Source organism: Glossina fuscipes, unplaced genomic scaffold (genome assembly GCF_014805625.2).
Source record: "Glossina fuscipes isolate IAEA_lab_2018 unplaced genomic scaffold, Yale_Gfus_2 0, whole genome shotgun sequence".
Taxonomy (NCBI): Eukaryota; Metazoa; Arthropoda; class Insecta; order Diptera; family Glossinidae; genus Glossina; species Glossina fuscipes.
The window spans coordinates 21959178-21983580 of NW_023998414.1; the positions used below are offsets into that span (position 1 = coordinate 21959178).

Consider the following 24403-nt stretch of genomic DNA (forward strand, 5'->3'; position numbering starts at 1 on the left):
GACATATGTAGAGCTTTAGTCTGACGGCGTCAGTCGACGTTTAAAATAAAGATTTAAAAAAACGTGTCGTTATTAAATAATTTTCTCATAGGTGTGGTTTAGCATTTTCGGGAGGGATGACAACGACGCCTTTCCCTATTGCGTGTTATAATCACTTCAGCTGGCATTAGAAAGCTTAAGCAAATCGTGTGGTTAGCAACGTGAAAACTACTTGGAAGCTGACTGTTTCGATAGCGATAGATACCGTGAATTTTTTTCGCAAGCGTTGCCAGCGCTATCGCCTTGCCTAATGCAACATTATATAGTTTATACAAAGTTTTCGCGCAATTCATCAAGTTCGATTAATTTCAACTCAAGAGATGTCAGGATATTTTCTTTTTAATTTTGCTATTGTCCACGTAACGCGATTCGAAAGCTATCTGATGAGAAAAACGTCGAGCTTTTGTTTCGCCGGACAGGTGTTAATGTGGAACCAAATTTAACGAAAACTATATTGCGTATGAATTAAATTTCCCTGAACGTCCTTTCTGTGCTTACATCAGCGTGAGCAGGCGTGTAAGTAAGAATCGCGCGATCAATAAATCAGTGTTCGCGAATCCGGATGCCCAACTGTGTGGTGGAGTGCGCTCAAACGGTAAAGGCATAAAACTTACTTGATTAGGCATACGCCCATCGCCGGGCTACACCGGTCCTTTCCTTATCTGCTCTTTTTTCTACTCATTTCTTTCTGACTGTCACCATACCATACGAACAGAAAATTATCTCTGAATTTTTCGAATTCAAGTCTACCTCCTTTTCGAGGTATGTCTCCTTAAAATACAAAAAGCGGCCGATAAACGAGTTCCATCATCTACGAGATGCAATATTTCGCATTAGTTATTATTTGTGCGGATTTTCTGGAAAAATGTTGTTAAACGAACGACACCTCAAGTATATCAAGTATTTTTAAACTTGTAGCAATTCAACGACATATATTTGTCTTGCAATTTGTTGTTGTTGTTTGTGCAAGTATTCTATATAACGCAAAATCACATGAAATTATTATAATTCTAAGCTTTTTTAGGCCATGAATTTGCAAAGAATTATTCTTAGAAAAAGAAACGTGAGATTTTTTCTTCTAGACTCCATAGCTTTTAGTGAAAAAAAGGGCTAGAAAATTTTCTATAAAAAAATTGATTTTTTTTTTAATATTTTCCGAGAAAAATCTTTGTTCCTTTATTTACAATTTCTGAAAACACATTTCGAAGAAACCTGCAAGATGGCATTTTCTTCGGTTAAAACATTTAGGGCTAAGGGAATTAATTAAAACATTTTCAAATTTTGTAAATTAAATTTATTTACTTAAAAAATTTTCTCAGAAGGGCGTAATCGATAGTAATTCTCCCTTCAGCTGTTAATTTTTTGAATTCCGGGTATAATAGCAAAATACTTTATTATTATTAAGTTGCTATAGTAACAATACTAGAGTATGATGATGGTATGCAACAACTTTTTACTTGGCTTTTTAATAATAATAATAATAACGTTGCTTGCAAACAACAAATGTGTTTAGCACATGACAATTTACCGTCGACTAAGGACGAAAACGCTTTCAAAACTAATTCCGATAGAAAATAAAGAACGATATCGCTATTATGAATTTCTTTTCACTCTAATATAAACTAATCGTAATCGCTTTAATCGTAACTTATAAATTGCATTAGAACACGTTATAAAGAATGAACATTTTTCTCTCCACATATAAAGAATGCAGGAATATGATAAGTTCATTATTCCGTTTGTGATAGACGAACAGATATGTACATATGTTTTTATCATTACTATTGGGTATTGTGCGGACAGACTGTATCGCGACTTAAAAGATCTATTGTATTCGCCCAAGCTCCCAACCGTCCAGTGTTAAGATTTTTATAAGTCTCGCGCTACCTTCTTTCTGCAAATCGCCTCGCACTCGCATAAGTTATAAGGGGACAACGTCCCACTCGTCGGTTGACAGACTCTATGCGAACCAACCAATCAGAGATACTTATGTTTCTCAGGTGATAGTTCAGAGTGTCGTGACGCGCCCGTGATACTGAATCTATTTTTAATATATGTAATCAGATAAAGAAATTAAAGCTTTTCCAACCATCGGCATCGTTAAATCGATGTACACTGCATTTTCTTGTAAAAAGCAGGGAATACGTGTGAGTCTTGATTGTAAGTATATTCACCTGCTCGCATGTATATGCTGCTACAAAAGTCACGGATGCACGGTTAGAAAGGATAGAAAGGTGAAACTTGGCTTATTATGATCAGGACAACCGGCTAAGGGGTCTGGCTTTTCTCGACTTATATGTAATAGTTTGCGTGAAGCGATTCACTAGAATTATCGTCAAAGAACGTTTGATTTTTGTAGCCTTCTTTCTATTGCCTTAGTCCTTCGAGACTTTCAGCACATATTCAATTCACATCGTTTCCCAATCACTCTTTTTGCTTAATTTAGCTGTATGTGTACTCGTGAAATTCAATCTACTCCGGACACGTCGTGCTGATTGGATTAAAGGTCGCCTTCTTTAGGCGAAAATAAACGAACTTATCTCTTCATCTGAAAAGAGTAGCATGCAAAGATGACAGGCAGGAGGCAGTTTATCGAAGAAACGAATTGAAATTGAAATGGAAGTTTTGTTATCTTTTGATCACATACTGCTAATTGGCGAGAGAGAGGAACTATGTTCGAAAGTAGAACGTAATACCAGCGCAATATGGTTAATATCGCAGCAATTTACAAAATCCATAGCAATTAGCAAAAGACTATAAACAGCAATTCGTAAAAAATATTGAGCGAAAATGTGGTAAACGTATGCCTTACGGGAAGAAGTTTCAAAAGTCCCCATTGTCGCGCCCATAAACATGGAGAGGTACTTTGAAAAAGTTGACCTGAAAACTCTGCGACATAAACTAAAAAATTGAAAGGAACAAAATTTATTTCTTAACTTTTGCAACACTAGCACAAATATGAATTGAAAATTGCACTGTTCAACGCCCCAATGTTATTAATGCCACAGTTACTTATCATCTAGCTATCCGGAAGGCAAAACAGAAACTGCCTCTTGTATCTTTTCGTTTTCCGCGTACCTTTCACTTACACACATGAAGAGCTTCACAGGGAAAACTTGATTTATGACTTTGCGTTTAAGATAACAAACTTGATAAGGAAGACATATGTAGGTCATTAATATCGTATCGAATTATGGGAATTAGTTTCTTCTTCATATTTAAGAAGCCTGACTTTTTCAACAATCCCCCCCCAGTATCATCGTATAATTGTCATGTCTGCTTCTCTTGTTCTTTATTACGTCGAACATTTTCTACAAGTCACCACTGCTTCTCTCACTTTGAATCGCATTTTAGTCCCAAGTAGAAAAGCTAGTAGAAGATGATAAGGAAGAAATGCTTTCTTCTTTTTTTTTTTTATCATAAAATCAATTGAATTTCTTTTTCAACGACATTTACACATTTCTCATAAACGAAATGAAATGAAATGAAATTTCGCAAACAAAATATGCAGCAACTTAATTACATTCTGATCAACTGCGGCGATTATTGAGGGATAAGTGCGCAAAGTGCAAGCAGACTGTTTTTACTAATAAAGACATGACAGAAGATGACATGAGCCAGCCCTCGTATGATAGTATAAATAATTTATGACATATATTATTGGTTACAAAAAAAAAAAAAAAAAAAAAAAAAAAAAAAAAAAGAAAAGGAAAAAAGAAAACAAAATAATAAATAAATGTATAAATAAATAACAGATGATGATCCACCCATGTATGAAAAGGTAGGATAGGCATGCTTTACTTTTCTTTCGAGAAATTTTATTCGAAATTAAATACGCTTACGGTGGAATATATTTTCGATTTGCTTCAAGTGAGGGAACCTTTTAATGTTTCGTCGTTTAAATTTATTTATTTTTTTTTTTTTTTCTATCAGACGCTGTTGTCACCGCGTTACCTACGATGTCTGATGCAAAAACGTCTATAACATTTCAAAGTTAAAGCTGTGATGGTTTTCGGCGCCATTAATTAAAATTTTTTATACTGCTATAGTAAAAAAATGTTTCTTTTCTTTTCTTTTTGGCACTTAAACTTAATGCATAATATGTTCGCCTTAAACGTGCAGTTCAGTTGACTACGAATAACTGCGCTCCTGTTTTACTTATAAAGAAACATTTTTCAACAATTTTAAGGTCATTGACTTTGATTGCACCAATTAATTCGGACATTTATTGCATTAAATATAACAATTTTGTAATATATATATATATATATACATAAGCATGCATATATGTTTCACTTGATATATGAAAAAAAAAAAAAAAAAACCCGGTGTTGTACTTTGCTTTCATATATTAAGAGAGGTAAGCGATTTATTCTTCGCATTATTACCATTAAAACAAGCAAAGCAAGTAAAAACAAGTAAGTAAGTTGTATTCGAATCTTTTACACCCTTCGTCGTTATTCTAAAAAAGGCAAAGAAAGTAAAAGAACTGAATTTTCATACTCTTTAAGATGGAGTGGGTGCGATTGATTTTCCAAATTTTACACAGATGCGCAGATGCGGACATATGAACACGCTTACCGTCATTACGAATTTGAAACTGGTCGAGAATTTCTATATTTTATGGGGTTTTTGAAGCTTGTTTGGTATTATACTATAATGTTGCGTTCAGCACGTGATTATGCAGTAAATCCCTTGACCATCGCGCATAGTCAACACCCTAATATCCATCGAGAGCACGTTCGCAATATAACGGTACATTGTTCGTCCTGAATGTGTCTTTGCCATGTTTCTCGGTACGGTTGAGTAGTGCCCATGAGATAACATTTGCACACGTGGTTATGTTTTTTTCCTTTTTATTTAGTAGAGACGGCATATTATTTGAAACAGCATTGGTGTACTTGGAGATCGCTTAGTTTCTAGTATTTTGAATGAGCACAAATTTCAGATTTTGGATAAAATACGCCACAAATCAAGGGCATTTGATTGATTGTTTATTCGTGGGAGAAGTTGTCGCTACCGCTTCTCTATGCGCTCTTTGCTTTTTTTCGATTGTCCTACTGGTACCGAAATATTGATATTCTAATGACCTGTTTGTTACAATCGAATCCAAAAAATCTATAAAAAATCTGTTGGGGAAACGGAAAAAAAAGAAACGCGGCGTCTTTTCACCGACTATAGATTTATATGAGCGCGGCAGGTAAAGCAAGCGAATTTTCATGTTTGTCTTCTTTGTCTCGTTTTAAGAAAATGTACAAAGTTTCTTAATGGGGTATTCAACGAAGATAATTTGAAATTTATTGTTCCCATTATTTACAAATAATAAACAAAATTTATTTGTTATTGTAAAAAGGAAAATTAAAATTTATTCACAAAAACAAGAACATTCAAGCGAGATTCCATCATACTCATAATATTCCATCGTACAATTGCACACACACACACACACACACACACACACACACACAGACACACAGACACACAGACACATACACAGATACATCAACAAGCAATTATTTTCATTTAGTGAAAAGGAAAAAAGAAAATTTTTTCTTGTTTCGTTTCCCTCCAAAGTAATATAAAGAAAAATAAGAAAATATAATCACATTAATCTCTTTAGAGAAAGAAGTAAGAAAAAAAAAAAAAATAAATAAATAAATAAAGGCAGAAAAAATACGAAGCAACGAAAACCGAAAGCTTTTATTAGACGCATAAAAAATTCTCGCGAGAGTGGAAAAAAGGCATAACAGAAAAATCTCTCTATTATTGTTTTCCTTTTGAATCCGTAAAATAAAAACAATGCTTTGCATATATGAGAACAAGAAGCAAAAAAAAAAACAATAACAATAACAAACTGGCAGCGCAAATTGTGCGAAAATACAAGGTCAATGTTTTTGTCTGCAACAAACAAACACACGCACAAAAATGTAGTACACATTTACGTACACTGTGTATACAGGTGTAATTAGAAAAATATTTAAGTTCACACATACACACACAAAAGAAATATTCTGATGTTTAACACGTATGTAATATATGAATAAAACCACTCGTATCACTACTAACACCACTACTACTGCTTATAATGTTCATAATCATTGCTTGGGTAATCAAATCTAAACGTATGTAACGTGTATGTGTATGTGTATGGAAAACGTTAAAGACGTACGTGTTAATTCAGGAGAAAACCTTTTCGTAACATGCTTTTCGATAGAAGATATTCAAGAAGTTTCAAGCCCGATATCTGCTGCATTCGTTTCTAAACTTCTTGACGAAATCATTTTAAATATCTTTCATCGAGTCGCACTTTATCTCGCTCGTACGGAATAAAAGTTACCATTTTCTTTTTTTTTTTTATACAAATTTCTAAGAAACACATGCACGGTGGCATGACGGAATGGTTCGAATGCACCAGCCGCGCTTCGCGACGTACATGATGAATATCCATTAAATTCTGAACATGTATGCTCTTTGCGAGAAAGGAAAAGCACATCTCGCAAGCATGACCTAGTATTTAGACAATATTATCATCAACGAAAATGGGTTCAAAGCCTTTTGCGAAATTTTCTTATATAGCGCGGTATTGTTTCTGATCAAATTTTTATTAACCTCGATCAAGCCAAGGCTGCACTTAATTGATTGTTCACTGAAGGATTTACAAAGGCTTAGAATGACGAAGAAGCTTCCGTTACGCTACGAATTTATGCAGCGTTATCAGAGTTAATAGGTGAGCGTCGCTTATATAAAAAGACGAAAAAGATATATCTGCTTCCAGGCTATATTTTAAACATTTTATTATCCACAGCTGGATGGATAAAAATCGTTATTCGCTTTGTTCTTTCTCCCAATACTATACACTGGTAAAAAGTAGACTAACTCATGGCACAAACTAAGAACAAAATTACGATTCTACAATGCCTTTCTCTCTACGATTACAATGCAACTTTAACAATAAGAACTGTTGTAAGCATTGATGTGCAATGACTGGCAGAAACAATGCTTGGCAGGCTGCCTTGTCTCGCCACTTATCAAAATAAAATTTTATTTTTGAAAAATACAAATAAAAAAAATGTTGACTACTAACGTGCCAATAAATAATAACCTATTGCCTGTTTTGCTTGCTCATTTCCAAGTCATTTCCAAGAAAATTGCAGATATTTATATTATATATGTACGTATATTGCTTATAAAGCATTTACAACGGATGACACATTACTAAAATCAAATCGAATCAGACTATGGTCTTAAAGACCTTCTAGTTAAAACACCATCGTCAGCTTTAAGTTTTTAACAGATTTCATTTTATTAAAGTTGAAACAAACATGTCGACAACATACATACATACAGGCTTATACATAGAAGCTCATACTCCATCAATTCTACGTTTAAATACCTTATCTATCTGGAGCGGCCGGCTCCAGATAGATAAGAAACGCACTGTAAACGGTAGATGCCGGATTGCATGCATCATAAAAAAATTGGAATTAAACGAAACAAGAATGTCCAGCCGCAACTTCAAACAGGTCTAAGCAGCAAGAAATTTGGACGCGATACGAATTGAAGCCAAGGAACGCGGAAAGCAGATTTTTCACTTTCAGAACAACTACTTCAAAGTCAAAAACCAAAAAGTTTCTTTTGCACCGAACTCTCGTAACTAGCAAGGCGTAAGAAATCGTAAGCCACGTCAGGCAATGCATCAGCATCGCCGAAAAGGCCATATGAGTAGCATGAATAACCGAGAAGATAAGAATCGCGGCTATCAACACATTGTTCGTGGGCTCAAATTTCAGAGCAGTAGAGCATATTTGATCGTAGCAATAGTGGGTGTTCAGACGGCGAAGGCATAACACTTAGCGATTAGGCAAGCGCCCGCATATCCACGCCAACCATTTCCCTATGTCTTTCTCTTTCCTCACTTCTTTTTGATCGTCACCATGCACGCGACTTTCGCTGAGTGATTGATCAAATTAAAAAAAAAAGAAAGGTTTATGGTTCAACACTAATCGTCTGTACTTGGCGAGATCAAGTGTCACTCTCTTATTGTAAAAACCCTATCGACTACAATCGATGCCTTTGGACGGATTATTGCAAAAGAACAGGCCGAAATACGAACAAACAAGGTCAAGTGGTTTTCGAGTGCAACAATGCTAAATCACATATTGTAGCGCTACACGGTCAAAATTATTTCTACGCACTCAAATGAAATGTCCTACGCCACTTGCCGTACATTCCAAACATTATATTACTTGTATTGCCCATAGCCTGTCTGAGAAACATTTTCTTGTTTATCAGGAACGCGAGAAATGAGACAAATTTTTGGATATCCTTGCAAGACTACTCATTTCTTCAACGCCATGTCATGACTGGGAATAATGAATTTGTCACAACTTTTTTCACATCTTTACAAAAATCAATTTATATATAAAATACCAAAGCTTGAAACTTAATATATGCTCTCGCTATTATAAGTTTGATATACACAATGTAAGTGTAAATACTACATTGCATGATTATAACATAAGGTATATGCAGGATATGAGAACGCTGATCGACTATGACAGATGCATAGTATTTAACATATTTAGTTTTTATTGAAATAAAGTTCTCTAAAGTTATAATACACATCATTCTCTCTTTGCACGACAAATGCGTTCCCAAAAAATTCGTGTAAAAAAAAGTATTAGGTAGGCCGATTGCTTCTAGAATTAAAATAGCTATTGAAAAAAAGTACTGTAAATAATATTAAAAAGAATTCAAAAGAAAATAAAAGAAAATAATATATATATATATATATAAAATAATATAATAAGAAAATAAAATAATAATGATAAATATACTATATTTATTAATAGAATCAATCGCAAATCAATTCGTGTAAAGAGAGAATTTTTTCTTTTTAACTCGGGTGCAACTAAATTTTGTGTAAATAAAATTCGTGTAAAAAGAGAATTAGGTGTAATTCTTTCATATTATATATGATACATCATATTATATTATATATGAAATTGTAGATTATGCCACAAGCATACATGCGAACAAATGTCCGAGATACGAATACATTGTTACATATACATTTGGCAGGATCTTTTCGGCTTTCGTTCAAACTATTATTATAAATGACATGATGAAGCGTGTGTTTGTGTGTGTATTCGTTTAGGGACTAAACGGTTTTATTTTATACAAAATCTGATGATAGCTTCTCCTGCTTAAGATTACATTTCTCAATTGCATCTTCAAGGTCTCCAAACATCCAGCCACGTCTCCAAACAGCCAAACAGTGGGACTTAGTATTAATTATTAAACTTTGTTTATTAGTTGCATTAGTTACGTTGCCTATTATAAGCGTCTTTTTTAACGTTTCATTCCTCAAACTTCTGAGCAGGTAATAGTCGAGTCAAAGAATGCCAAATGCCAAACTGCCTCGAATAAAGATTTCTTTTTTGCAAAGCAAGCAACATATGCTGCATGAGCTGTAAAAAAATGATTTTAAAAAAATTTGACCTTATAGAATTTTCGCTACCCGAAATCGTGATATACTCAATACCAGTAAAATTGATATAATGTATACGAGTAAATATCTGATTTAATGGATTTTACAAGCAAGTTGAGATCATCTTTCATACCGGGACACAGTAGTCGAAATCTTTTTTGAATGTAATTTCGATAGGCTCGATTATTGACTACTGTTAGTCAGCAAATTGCCATTCGGCAGGTGAATTTCAGATTTTTCGATGGTTCGTTTAGAATTGTGCCATTTGTTCGCGTAATCTACTCAAAATCTACTCCTTCGTTCGTTTATGGTTTCTTTCCCCTTTCCCGATTATCCTAAATTCGTGTTGCTTATCTACCTCAACAAGATCATTTTCACACTCGATCCTCAAGGCATTCAATGGAACGGCTGCAGTTCTCTAGATCGATTGGGGAAACCCTTTCATATTAATATCACGTTTTCTCATAACTCGTAACCTGAACGATCTTTCAGGATTTATCGTACTATCGCCAATGTATATACATAATGTATATTTTGTTGCTGTGAGTAATTGATAATTACTGCGTTTATAGAGCAAGATGATGATTACATTAGCAATCGTCTAGTTGACTTGTATACTCACTTACATGTTACAGTTTCTTTTTGCATGAAATCTATCTATATAGTTAGGTGATAGGCCTATTACGGCTTTATATGGTCGATGGTTTTTCGATAGCAACAATAGCGATTAACAAACAAAGACAAAGAGACGGACATTGCATTGATCATGATTACATATATTATGTATGTAAATTCCGCAATTATGGGTAGAACGTAATTAAAGAAGAACACGTTACAGGATTGTATGAATAATGCCTTTTAAATGATATGTCGCTACTGTGTTACGGTCATAATATTCCAATAGGTCGCGTTTTTCGAACAATAAATAGCTCATTTACGCAGCTTGCGTACTTAGATGATTAACAATAATAAGATAAAAAAACGATAAATAAAAAATGTAATATTAAAAAAAAAAAGTGCAATAATTTTGCTATTAAAATCTTATTGTTAACTGCAAAAAGCGAAAACTACGAGAAGTGAAAGAAAAAGTAAAAAAAAAAAAAGAAAAAAAGAGGAAACGAAGCATTTATTAACGGCCCACCACACGCAATAGCTAACTGACGCAGACGAATGGCCATAAGCGACGAATGGACCAGCTGTTTGTGTTGAATACACAGAAATATGGGAAGAAACACAAAAATCAGGAAAGGACTAAATGCGCATACGCCAAACCGTTGAAGAGAAAGGCGCATTGTAAAGCCGAGAGATAAGATAGGAGAGGTTTTCATATTGTATATGCATTTGTTGAAATATTCTCAAACAAAAAGCTTCTAAAAAACACCTGCTGAAAGCTTTCACCTTTTTTTTTTATTGTTGTTTTTGTTTTTGTTTTTTTTTCGTGGCCTACGTATGGCTTCGCACAAGTTGATGATGATGGCGGATGAAAGAACGTAAGGAATAAATAAATTTACAATAAAAAAAAAAAAAAACAAAAAACAAAAAAAAATATATATATATATATATATATTTGAGACAAGCGAGAGAAGAAAAGCTTTCATATGTAATATATTATTGCATTTAATAAACGGACAATTGTGGCCACACGGCATACAGTTTACACATACCACTACCATTAACCCAACTATACTACCACAATAATAATAACAATAACAATAATAACAATAACATGAAAAACGAACAAAAAGCAAAATAAATTTGAAAGCGTAGATAGAAAAACCAAAACCAATCAAATTAGTTATAGAAGAAAAATATAGGAATATTTTCGCGCTGATTTCTTCAGTTATCAACAAAACGAGCAACAGTCAAGTCGTCGCATAAAACAAAAAAAAACAAAAAAAAAGATCGGATATCAGATTGCCTGAACAGTTTACAAGTTTTTATGCAACGGAATGTTTTTAACGTAAAAAAATAAAATAAAATATATGTATATATATATATATATATATAAATAATAATAATAATAATAGTAATAGTAATAATTGCGTGTTTTTTTTTTTTTTTTTTTTTTTTTTTTTTAATAAGAAAAATAATTTTAATCAAATTTCTAAAGAAATACTCGGCGAAAAAGAAGTACACATAAGAGAAAAAGTGAATTTCTTTATATAAAACTAAATATTTTTTACTTGAAAGAAAATAAATAATATTGTAAAATAAAATAGTGAAGATTTTTAAGTACGGTGAGAATTAATTAAAAAGAGAAATTACATGAAAACAAAAAAATCGAAATTAATTAGAAATTAGATTTTTTTTTTTTTTTTTTTGTTTTTTTCATTGCCACTATCAATGAAAGACAAACAAAAAGGTAAACAAAGATGAAAATTCGAAAATAAGTTTAAATAAAAGTTGACAAGTTTATTATTAAAAATTAATTTTATAAATACATAATATATATATTAATAATAAATAAAATTGATGTTACATTAAACGAACATATTGTACGCGCCTTAAGGCAAATCTCTCCTTTCTTTTGTTCCGCATCCATCCATCATCTACGCCCGAACCATTACACATTTGTTATTTGTTATTTTAAATCAATTTAATGCATCTGTCTATAAATATGTGACGGTAAAGCTTAAGCACCAGTAGATGCTTAGAGCATGCACAAATTCTGCGAAACTTTGTTGTAGATTTCTTATTAAACGATAGTACATTAGTTTTGTTATTTGCTTTGTAACAACGAGAAATTGTACAAGTTGTTGTAACCCCATCTTAATAAAGCTTGAGTTGTTCTGGACTAGGATGATATTGTAGTTCGATATGAAAATGTCTTATCCATCCATTCATTTAATATTGTCAGCATATAGTACGAGATTTGAGATAATTACAGGTTTTGCTTAGAATAAGTTTGATTTGTCCCCAAATAGTTCAACAATAGATAATAAAAAACGTCGAGCGAGTTTTCAAAATCGAGAAATGAATATTTGAATCAATAAATGTCTTGCTTTAAATTGATTAACCGTCTGTAAAACGAAACTTTGAAGCGTAAACGATATTTTAGATTATTCTACATCGCATCTGTAAACCCTAAGCAAACTTTTGATCAAATCTTTGGTCGCGAAGAATGTAGAATGTGGAATGATACAATTCATGATTCAAGTGTTCTTAGTATGCGGCCAATAACGCAAATTTGAAATCTTTCTGTAATCCACTCATAATTCCTATCATAAAAGGGTGAAAGCTTTAACAATCTCCTGTGCAGACTTTGATACAAAGGTTTATCGTATTGCCGTCAAAATGATTCTAATTGGTCCAAAGGTATATTCGCTTGCTCTATCCACACTATTAAGTGACTGAAATTTCATTGTCTACAGGCGTTTTCAGTTTACATGCAGTACTGATTGTGCGCCACACTCTCCGCTCTTAGTCTACTGGATGAGGTCGCAATTGTGATATCACTATATTATTGCCCTCGAAATCTGCTGAATTGTGTTCTCCTCTTTATTAAAGTTTACGCTTAAAAAGTAACTTCAATCAGCCAAGTAAAACTGGCGTCTCCGTCAGCATTATTGTAGACTTTTGATCACAGTGAACAGTAACCGTTTTAGCCCAGATCGCAAGTCTCACTAGCGAACATCAATCTTTTGAAATCGCAATTGTGACTTCGTTTTCTTTTCTTTTTTTTTTTTGATCACTTTCATCAAGTTTACTTTAAAAACCTTTAAAAATGGAAAAGAGATTCGGCCGAGAACTTGTTTACAAGAAGCTAATTATATAAATAAGAAGACGAAGTATTTATGTATGGCACACGATATTTTTAAAGTATTGTATATTAAGGACACGTGGTATTCTACTAATGAGATACGACTAACGCTTTGCACTCTTTTGGGGAGAAACTCGTATGCCTAAGCATATGAGAAATTTTATTATTATTTTTTAAATTTTATTTGTAATTTTTTTTTTTTTTTTTTTTTTTTTTCTTTTTTTTTGATACCTATCAAGAAAGTATTAGAACGCGTATTGGTATGTGCTCTGTGGCCAAACTTCAAAGTGAAAGCTTCAGTAGATTGCGATCAAAGGTATAACACTGGTACTTAATAAAATCCCTGGCAAGTATTGCGTTGAGTTTTGATAAAAGAAAATAGAAGAAAACAAAAAAAAGCGCAATCAACCTACGAACTCGCCCGCAACAAATTAAAGAACATACCTTATAGCCTATATAGGATTTAAAACCGGATAAAAAATCTTTGCTAGAAGCACAAAACGATTATATAAACACGATCTTGATCGTCTAAATTATCTCAGATTTATTAGCTTGTCTTAGGCGTGAATGTGTGAGTATCAAAGTTTCGCCCCCAACCAAGTGTAACCTAATATGCCTTCACTTCAATTATAGTAAGGAAGGGGGAAATGTTTGAGAAGGCATGGATTGACTTGTGAGATGATGGCCTCATCTTTTATTATACCTTTTGATTGGGAATCATTTTTGCCTATGAATTTAGTTTCTTCGTCCGCTCTTGTGTTTCCGCATTTAATAAAATTTAATTTACTTTACATATATTGGCCTAGGCACGCGGGAGCGTGTAAAACGGATGACTTTTACAACTTGTCTTCGTCTAACATATTACGAAGAACAATTTGCTGCTCTTAATATTTCTTTAAAAATGCATATGGGAAACGATTGTGAGACAATTTTTTAAAGTCCATTTCATATAATCATTGTTACAAGCATGAAGTGCGGAATTTTTTACGCACTTTTCCCCACCTTTTTAGGAAACTCTGAATCTCTCCCTTTAACCGAGAACCTGTCATCGAGACATATTGCTCTCATCTAAGCTGTTAACATTTCCGTGCACTTACAGTTCATTCTCTTTAGATCGCATGGAAAATACAGCATCGTCTTCCAGGCAAAGCGATACGATAAATAATGCTCTACTGATAATCTTTTGCGATTGGGATTTTCAAACTAAATCCATTTTTTATTTCCAGTTACGATACGAGCAAAACAAAAAGTAAGTTATTCGCGAACGCAGTTTATTTAGCTAAACAATACTAAAGGAAGAAAGTCCTTTTCAATTCATTGCTTATATGCGCGCTTGACACTTGTTGATGCCGCAGCAAAATACCGTATATGTCGTATTGCATTGATGCGGCATTTGCTTCTCAAATCCGCAATGCAAATTAGTACACACAACAAGTTGGAATTTTTATTACTTCATGATTGCAAAAGTTCGTGGAATTTTTCCCAATGATATGCTTTGAGTCAAAATACCAAATAATAGTAAGATTTTGCGCCGTCTGAAATGAAGGTGAAAAGCAAAATTCTATTTCTAGAATTTCAAATATAAATTTACACTGCGAAATTATTCTGTTTCTCCGATTCTTGCCGCATAATTCCGCAGGATTCTCACAAAAAGTAAGTCTAAGCTTATTATGGTAAACGCACCATCCACATAGCAGGTTCTTTTGAAAAGCCATTTTTATACCACCCATCACCAAAGGATGAGTCGTATATAGATATTCCTTTTGTCAAAACGTTTGCAATGGCCAGAAGGGAAACTAAGAAGCCTCCACAAGGCAAAGAAGGTATCGACTGCAAACTTCGCAGCAACACTGCAAGTTCTTCCACGTAGTTTGGTCGAAGGACACGCCTACACTATTACATAAACTGAGAACACCTCTGTTTTTCATTACTTATAAACTACAACAGATTTCATGAGGAATGCTGTAGAACCTGTCCCCAATGCTGCTATTGTATCAAAAGTTGGTACTTTATTGAAAAGTGTATAAATTCTTGGTCAGCTTAAAATTCGGAATACACGTAAGTATGTCCGTCTGTCAACTTCTCCCGTCCGCGAAAAAGATGATATCGCCTACAAATTCGCAAAAGAATAAGAAAATCTTCCAAACAAATCAAAAAACACGCCTATAATGGCCACAAGCCTATACAACCATGACTGGGAGCACCTTTCCTGCGTTCCATGTCTTTTATTCGTTGCTCATACCCTACAACAGATGCACGTGTGATAAATTTTCACAAAATTGTTCTACAAAAATAGGGAAAATCCACCGCGCCCATCCAATATTATAGAATGTGGAAATTTGTAGTTTTCCTTTGGGTTGTAGTGTATAAGGTATTTAATGGCCCATCTTCCTCGACTTGACTCGGCTACTTATTGGGCTGTCGTCTAGTCTACGTGGATCGTTAATTATATTTTCTAATTATAATTTGAAGGAACGCTTAGCACCTTAAAAAACATCTTCTTGATGCTGCTTGAAGCCGTTTCAAGTAAGAGAGACAAGGATGGTAGACGCGCTTGATGGGCGAACTTCGTTTCATAATGCAAATACACTTACTCTTGTGTTCTGTCCGCATTTCTTTAAATTTAAATTTATTTAAAATGAAACTTAATTTCGCAAAGGCCTCGAAATCAGATTTTCTATCGGGAAACAATATTTTAAACGAATAATAAAAAAAATGTGATATTTTCACAATAGGTTTTGATGAAGTTTTAGTGTGTAAGACACAATTCAATGACTCTTCCCAAAGATCAGATAGTATACCCACTAGATTAGAGAGACCTTCGCTTACGGTGCAAACGGCTTTAGTCTAATCTAATTCGAAGAAATCCACTTCACTAGTTGAGGAACGCTTACGAATTTCTTAAGACGCATGCCGATAGAAAAAAGAATTGCTATAAATGGCCGCGATTAGATAGATAAAAGCCTCAAGTTTGACGCGGACTAAGTCCGTTGAATATGCCTAAGCCGATGTAATCAAAAAGGATTCGCTTCAATTTGCATTTGTATTGCGTTGATTCGAAACACTTTCATATCTCTACTAAGAAGCAGAGCTTTCTTTGCGGATTCTTGCATCGCGTCTAAGTCGTCACTTAAGTCACTTAAGGTAACAGCTTGATGGTAAAGAAATAAGAAACAAATTTTTGTTTTGCGCTTTAACTCATATATTTTTGTTTTTTTTTTTTTTTAAAGGGGGGGATAGAGCAGAAGATTGAGTTTTAGGAAAATGATATTAAAGTGAGTCGGCGGCCACAAAACGAGACTTTACTTTTAACGAACAACGCGTACTTTGCTGCTGACTTTTAGTATTTACTGAACTTGACCAAAAGAAGGGTCAGAACGCGGACATACACACATATGATCACTTCTCAGGGAGACGTTAAAGCATGAATGTCATAAACCTATGCGCTAGACAAAGCAAACTGTCGGCCAAATTAGTTTGCGCAAAACAAGAAAGCAATAGCTGAACTGAAACGGAGAGCAGAGAGCACGTATTTTCCAGACACTGACGTCTATTTTACGGATAGCATACGCATTGTATCTTTGGATTGGCAGAACAGATGATATATTATCTTTCCGTTCACGGTCAATGCATGCAGTTTTATCGGCACAATTGCGACGTCTGTTAGTTTTTCGTGGAGCATTGATTGCTGTGCATTGGTCCTTGTGGCTGTTTGCATAGCCGCATGTTTTGAGAGATTCTATTACCTACAGCATCTGTAGCCATAGCTTTATTTCGATTTCAATGCAGGTCTCAAGGAATACGCGAAGTATTTACTTGTTTAATTACCCCATAAGCGCTAGCTTTGCTCTTTTACAATATTTATTAACATATCTTAAAAATGTATTGGCATTCTTGGGCGAATTCAAAATTTGAGTTGATTTCAAAAATATCGCACATCCAGATTCGTCTGGTAACTTGCATACTAATCAGCGAAATGTCGCGAAACTGTGATACTTTTCATATAAAAGTTGATACTATCTATGACGGGCAACATCTATATATCATTATTCATAGTTCAATTTCGCCTATTTGAAAATAATTTTGCAAAGAGAATAGAAACTGACCAGACATTTATCGTATATACATATATACTTATATCATGGCTATGGTAAAATGTATTATGAAAATAGTAAGGATCGGTCGATTAATTTGTCCATTATCATCAATATTTATTAATATTGTTTCTTTAAGTAAACCGCTTGATCTATTTAGAGGAATTACATACATTGTGCTTCAATCAATTAACTTTCAAAGATAATTAATGAATTTTTTGAAACATATTTAGCTGATTTGTCTTTCACCAATCAAGTCTGTCTTATAACAATAATAATAAATGGAATTAATGAGCCCATAGAGAGCACAAAATATTGAGGAGCAAGTCGAACACTTATCGTTTTAGTTGTTGTGTCTCGTAAGTGTTTAAAGAGAACGAAAAAGGAAAAAAATGGGGAAAAATGAAAATTTGCTCCTCTCCTTCTTAGCTTCCCTTTTCATTTCACTTATGTTTTCCCATAGATAATATATAATCCTGGCGTGTTAAAATTTTTAATAAAACAAAATCATTTCGAATTAACGCAGAGAGAAAGTAAATAAACAACACCGCAAACAAGTAAGGAGACGACAAACAAACAAACATAAAGTGTGACAATCTTGAAATCTTTATGACTTTATGAACTTGACTGACGGTGTTGAAAAAAATGTAGCAGCAGTCGATCTAATATATTTATGTGTTAGTACATACGTACCGTAACACTTCTCTCTGTGCCTTATGCATGCATTTACATTTACTGACTTGTTCACAAGGTTATGCCGACAGAATACATTAATAGTTGTTTTTGGAATGAATAACAAACAGCATTATATATTTTAGTGAACAAATTCTTCTTCTTGGATAATAATATTCAAGTTTTTACCCTTTAGCCGCTTGCTTTCCTTGCTGGTATTTGCTCAGTGTCTCACAAATATAGCTAGCTAAGTCCGTAGAAACGCATAGTATGAAAAACAAAAAAAAAAAGAAGCAAACAAGACGAAAGAAAAAGAAACATAAAACGAAAAGCAATAGTAGTATATGTGTCTGTGTTCACACATAATATTTAGAAATTTCTTCGAAAATTTATGCGAAAAAAATGAAGAAGCATTTGACGGGGAGTTGTGTGTGCGTGTTGAGAATAAACTAGAATTTGTAAAATATTTGGATTTTTCGAATATTTTGTGCATACCTTTTGAACAAAGCCATACAAATGTGTTATAAAAAAATGCTGCAGCATCTGTTGACATCATTAATATCGCTATTGTGTATGAATTTTGCGATTTGTACAAATTTCAACTCTTGTTTTCTTCATTTTACATGCATCATTTCAATATATATACCTATACCTATACATATATATATATATATATATTTGCAGGTTATCTTGGTAATTTCCTAACAAAAGGTCTAAGAACCAATCAATTAGAAGTGAATACCGATGAAAGGACATTGCGACCAATAGCTCGTCTTAAAGAACCGCGTGAGCTTTTTGCACTGCCAAAAGATAAGGAACATGGCTGCTCACAACAGGCCCCCCGATGGCCAATCGAATGCCAGGTATGTGTTCAATATTTTATTTTATTTATTAATTTCTTTTTTTCTCGCGTCGTTTCATTGATATAAAATTTTTTAGTAATTATTACATTTGTTTACAAATTATTACATTTGTGGGATGCAAAAATTTTTTAAATATTTAGTAATTAAATTAATTAATTTCCATCGTATCATTTTTGATTTTGTTTCACTTTAATTTTGAACCTATTGCAATATATACCACGCCTTCTAAGTGAAATTTTGAAATCAGAAAGTTTGCTGCAACACTTTACCTTATGCTTAATTCATGGACACATTCCCCCACAAGATATTTGCTTGATGGAGTAATTCATTCATCGGCGAATTCCCTCTTATCGTGTGCAGGACTCAATTAAACATTTGAAATCATACTTGGAGAAACAGGAGCTGTTAAAAAGTTTTCCATAACCAAACAGCGTTCCCGGGAGTTGTCACTACATTGTTGTGTTATTTTACCGAAAACTGCTGCAGAATAATAAGGAAACAGCTTGCAAGAGAAATGTCTTATCAAAACTTGGATATATGAAAAATGTTCGCATGGTTTTAATAGGAAGAACGGACGTTAAAAACATTTTATGCTAAGTTTAATAAATTCACACGAAGTGTAAAAATTTTACTCGAGACAAATTCTCAGAGAATATTGCTTTAAAAGCGGACATCGTAAACCATCTAACAGACTGACAGAGTGACGAAACTATTGAACGCCGAACGCAAAGAGGAAATTTCTCGTAGAATGTATTATGGCTAGTAATAAAAAGATCATATAAGCGAAACAAAGGTAAAGGGCTTTAATGGTATTTATCCTTGTGTGCTGCTTGTAAAATATCAATACTCAACTTCAGCTTCATATAAACCATGGATAAAGCGAGTGCAAAATTAAATTAATTAATCGTTTTAACGCCGGTTGGATTACGGTAGTAAATTTAATTTTTAATTTTATGTAAAAGCCTGCATTAGTAAAAGAGTTGAATACGATTTGGAAGAAATCGCCGGTATCGACGCTTATTACTCTAAATTGCGCGTGATCTGCTAAAGGGTGTCGCAAAATCTACACAAAGTTTTTATTTAATTTTTTTATTGAACCATAATGCACATAGGATAGGGTTATGGGTGGAATAGCACAGCGTGCAAATTGCCTCCACTGCTTTTTTGGCCCATAAGCACTCTATGCGTTAATGCAACTTAGAATCGCCTGCTTCAAAGTACCGATGATTGCGGACTTATTGACGTACACCTTTGATTGTAAATAACTCCCTAGAAAAAAAAAAGAAAAAAAAATCCAGTAGCGGGCTAATTCTAACATAACCAGCAAATGTTTCATGCTTTCATTATGTCAATGTTGTTTAGCAATGAAAACACGTGGCTCTCTCGTCTCCATTTTTTGTAACCATAGTGTCAGCTGTCAAACTCTTAAAGGCATCAAAATCAAATTTTGCGTAAATTTTAGTACGTCCTGTGCAAGCCCGATACTGAGTCAGTCAGTTTATTTTCATAAATAACGAAAGTACCTTCAAACTAACAAACGCGTTCCCTGAGCAACATATTAGAAACATCACAAGACACCTTGCACTTTTCTCGGCTTTTGATTAGGGGAAGAGGAAGAAGAAACCAAAATTGATAGAAAATGGAAACAACTAGAATGTAATAAGAAGACACAACGTTGTGTCTCTTGTGACTAGTGATCGATCACACAATGCCCCCCGAATAAACCTCGAACAATATGTACAAGATTTCGTTTAATCTTATAAACGAATCAGTCGAATTTTCAACTGTACTCTGACAACCGCACTAACTCGGTAACTAATTCGTAACTTCGCATGCTTCGCATGACTTTTGTTTCGAGAAATATTACATGATTTGACTTCGCCGACTAATTTCATGAAATCATTATCAAAGGATGCCGTAACGCAAACCAAAAGAACATATTTGGCGTTTAAGTAAACACCACTTTCAAGTTATTTCACATTTTCAACTTTAAATTTTTCAATGATTTTCCGAACAGAGAGTATTTTACTTAAATATTGCGCAACAAATTGCAATTTTCCTTTTTAAACTAGCAACCAGCCACAAGCAATAAACTTCTAAATATGCGGTATTAACTTTATTTACACTCTCAACAGCATTTCTTCCTCACGCACTAGAGTGTTTTTGCTGTTTTGTTGTTATTTCGAGAGGATGCTCTTGTTTGTGCAGTTGGAGCGCAGTTGGATCTGCTATAGAAAGTAGTTGCTATGGTTTTTTTTTTTTTTTTTTTTTTTTTTTGTGATTGTAAGTGGTGGACATCACGCTTTCCTTTTTTTTCAATTTTTTTATTTTTTTATTTATTTATTTTTTTTTTTTTGAACTCAAGAGGATATTTAACATAAGTGGGTTCAGCTTTTACCTTTTTTTTTGCATGGTTTGTTTTTTTTTTTTTCTCTTTTTTTATTCTCTCGCTTGTTTGTTACAATGTGTGTGCGGTTAGTAAGCGTCTATTGTTTTGTGGTCTTTTAAATTTTACACATTTGGTATAATTATAATTGTTGGCTGGTTATTAAAAGATTATTCTACTGTAATAATGCGATACGAGTTTTGCGAGCAAAACGACGTTACATTACGTTTTATTTTGTGTTAATGGTCTTTTTGTTGATTAAATGTAATATAAGCAAATTGTAATGACATTACGTTGACGTGCGCCCAATGTTGTATAAATAATTGAGATAATTATATGCTAATCTAATAATAGCAATAATAATAATAATAATAGTAATAATAGTAGTGATAATTGGTTTTTCCATGCTGTGGGTTTTAACTGGAGTTAGATTGGCAAAAAGCCGACCGATAAATACCCCTCCTATCAGCCATTATATGCGTGAAGACCCGTACGCTGAGCTAACGTGCTGCAAATTTAGCAAATAAATAAAAAGTTGATTTTGACGCGATAATAAGGCCTTACTTTTCATTAGAGCTCCTACATGGTGAGAGGGGATTCTTTTCTTATTTATAACAATATGGTATATATCCTGTCTCCAGTCTGACGTATAAATGGCAACAGTGTTGACAGACCGCTATAATTTCTGGATAGCATCAGCCCATAAACAAAATGTGTCAACATTTTATGACGTTCCGTGAGTTTAGAAGTTGCAGTTGTTTTAATAAGGCGTCAGGTTTGGCCGCTTTTGACGGCTTTCGTCTATTGATTTTCACTATGTAGTAATGTATCTATCTTTTATATATTTTCGCAGATTGCATAAAAAAATCTTTTTTCTTTTTCCCAAAGAGCGTTCGCCCTTATCATCCGAGTTGCTGTGAAAAATGAGCAAATGCGACACCCTCTCGAACAGAGTTTCCTTACGGAAAAATGTTCATGCAAAGTAGAAAATTTACTGCCTTCTCACATTTTTAATGTGTCACCTAGCTTAGGGGACTCCAGTTCTTCGATCGCCGATTTTAGGCTACCAGAGGTGTTTAACATCATCGATGTGCCATATGACTTGCTTTAAAACCAGCGAATCACATAAAAATGTATTTTCTCGCCAATCTTGATCGCGCAGGGTATTTCTTCCCATCAAAAATCAATGTTTCAATCAACATACGAAATTCATATTTTTCGCTTGTGTTGATGAAAGTTAGCAAATAGCAGCACAAATACATACAACGGTAACTTGTAATCATCAAATTTTCAAAACATACCGTTTGAAGATCGTTATCAAGCAGAAATCATATAGGTCCGTGAACAGCGTTGTTATTTCATTATTATTCGTGAAATTTTCCACACGTGTCTGGAGGCAGAGAATGCAATAAAGCAGTTTTTTTACATGATTCCAGTCCATTTAGTACAAGTACCTTTACGATAGGGTACATACATTAACATCAAATAAATGCAATTATTTACGCAAAAGCCTTAAATCAAACTATGTGACTATGTGTGGATTACTATTGTTGTTATTATTCTTTAAAAAAAAAAAAAAAAAAAAAAAAATAGTTCTCTCAAGGAAAGCACTTTAATTGATGATTTATGATATGAACGGGTGTTGTTTCATCAACGTTTATGGTTAAATGATCTTTGAACAATTTTAATTTCAGTTTTAAATATTCTATCTGCATTATTGTTTCTTTTTCTTTTTTTTTCTTTTTTTTTCTTTCTTATATTGCAATTAATTTATACACGCATGCACACAAACGCATATTTATAACAACTGCTATCAGCAATATAATTATCATCAGCGTCTGTCTATTCGATGCTTTCATATTTGCTTTGAGTCCTAAAGCGTTTTTAATAACGAATAAAAACATTAAGTTTTTTTTCTTTTGTTATGAATTTTTCATATATATATATATATATATGCACATATGTACATGTTCCTTAAGTTGGTAAATTTAAATTCACATTTTATGATAAAAAAGAGAAAAGAAGGAAAAATGCACTATTACAATAAACTATGTTTAAAAATGTGAGTGAACTCGGAGGAGGAGGGAATATATCGAGAAAAAAAAGAAAGCCTTAAGTACGCAGTACGAGTTTTCAATCCAATAAACACTGTTTAAAAATGTGAGTGAACTCGGAGGAGAATGAGGAGATCGAAAAAAAAGAAAGACTTTAGTACGCAGAGTTTTCAATCCGTCCATTTTTATCTGTCGTTTATTAAAGATTTTGTCAATCTCACCAAGGCAGCAGAAATTATTATTATTAGTGTGAACTTCTTATCCGCCAAATGTATTGGGAATTTGTTGTGATCTTTACAAAAAAAATATTCTTGAAAATTTGTGAAGCTCTGTTTCATGTTACAGAGGGTACTAAGGTAGGTTTGAAGAATTTAAAATGCCCAAAGGTGAATCGAATGTTGCGACATAATATCAAAAATATGAGAAAGAAATATGACGGTCGTGTATACTTCTCGTACAAACAGGTTTTCAGTGGAGAGATCCAACATAGAATTGCTAGAATTTTCGTCACCAATCGCACTTGGAATTTTCTATTCAAAATCATACGCGACATGGAAATGAAAAAAAGAAAAAAAAACTTTGAAAGAGGCTGGCCGCTGTCCGCTGTCCGCTGTTCGTTTCTTTATGCTACACATTGGATGACGAAATAAATATGCCGCCCTCTAGTCACGACGGATATAGAAGAACGAGAATTTAATTTAATTTAATTTTTATGCAAGAAGCATTGCACAATTTGTTTCTTTTTGTTTTTTTTTTTTTTTTTTTCTTAAAAATGAAATTATGTGAACCCATGTTTCTCACTCACATTTTCCGTTTTCTTGCCCACGATGATGATATAATGAAGACCATGTTGATATGCTGATGATAGTAGGGAGCGGAAAGGAACAAAAAAAAAAAAAAAAATAATAAAATAATTTTTGATGACAGTTTAAAGGAAGTCCTTCTTACTATGCTAGTACAGCGAGCAGGGACATCCTATCTGCTGCTAAAGAAATAATTTTGCTAAGAGATGAAACTAAAATTAAATTAAGCGTCATAATGGTGT

At 33.5% G+C, this 24403-nt stretch overlaps 2 protein-coding genes across 5 annotated transcripts in view; one reads left to right on the top strand and one right to left on the bottom strand.

Moving 5' to 3' along the window:
• Positions 1-24403, bottom strand: part of LOC119633489 (glutamine-dependent NAD(+) synthetase) — a 104651-nt gene that overhangs the window by 24915 nt on the left and 55333 nt on the right. The window lies entirely within an intron of this gene.
• The window catches only part of LOC119633466 (cytosolic carboxypeptidase Nna1), a 69817-nt gene that overhangs the window by 1268 nt on the left and 44146 nt on the right, over positions 1-24403 (top strand). For all 4 annotated transcript variants that reach the window (XM_038027047.1, XM_038027055.1, XM_038027063.1 and 1 more), the window contains exon 2: positions 18740-18918. In XM_038027047.1, coding sequence (XP_037882975.1) covers positions 18740-18918 — 179 coding nt within the window. The remainder of the gene's footprint in view (positions 1-18739; positions 18919-24403) is intronic.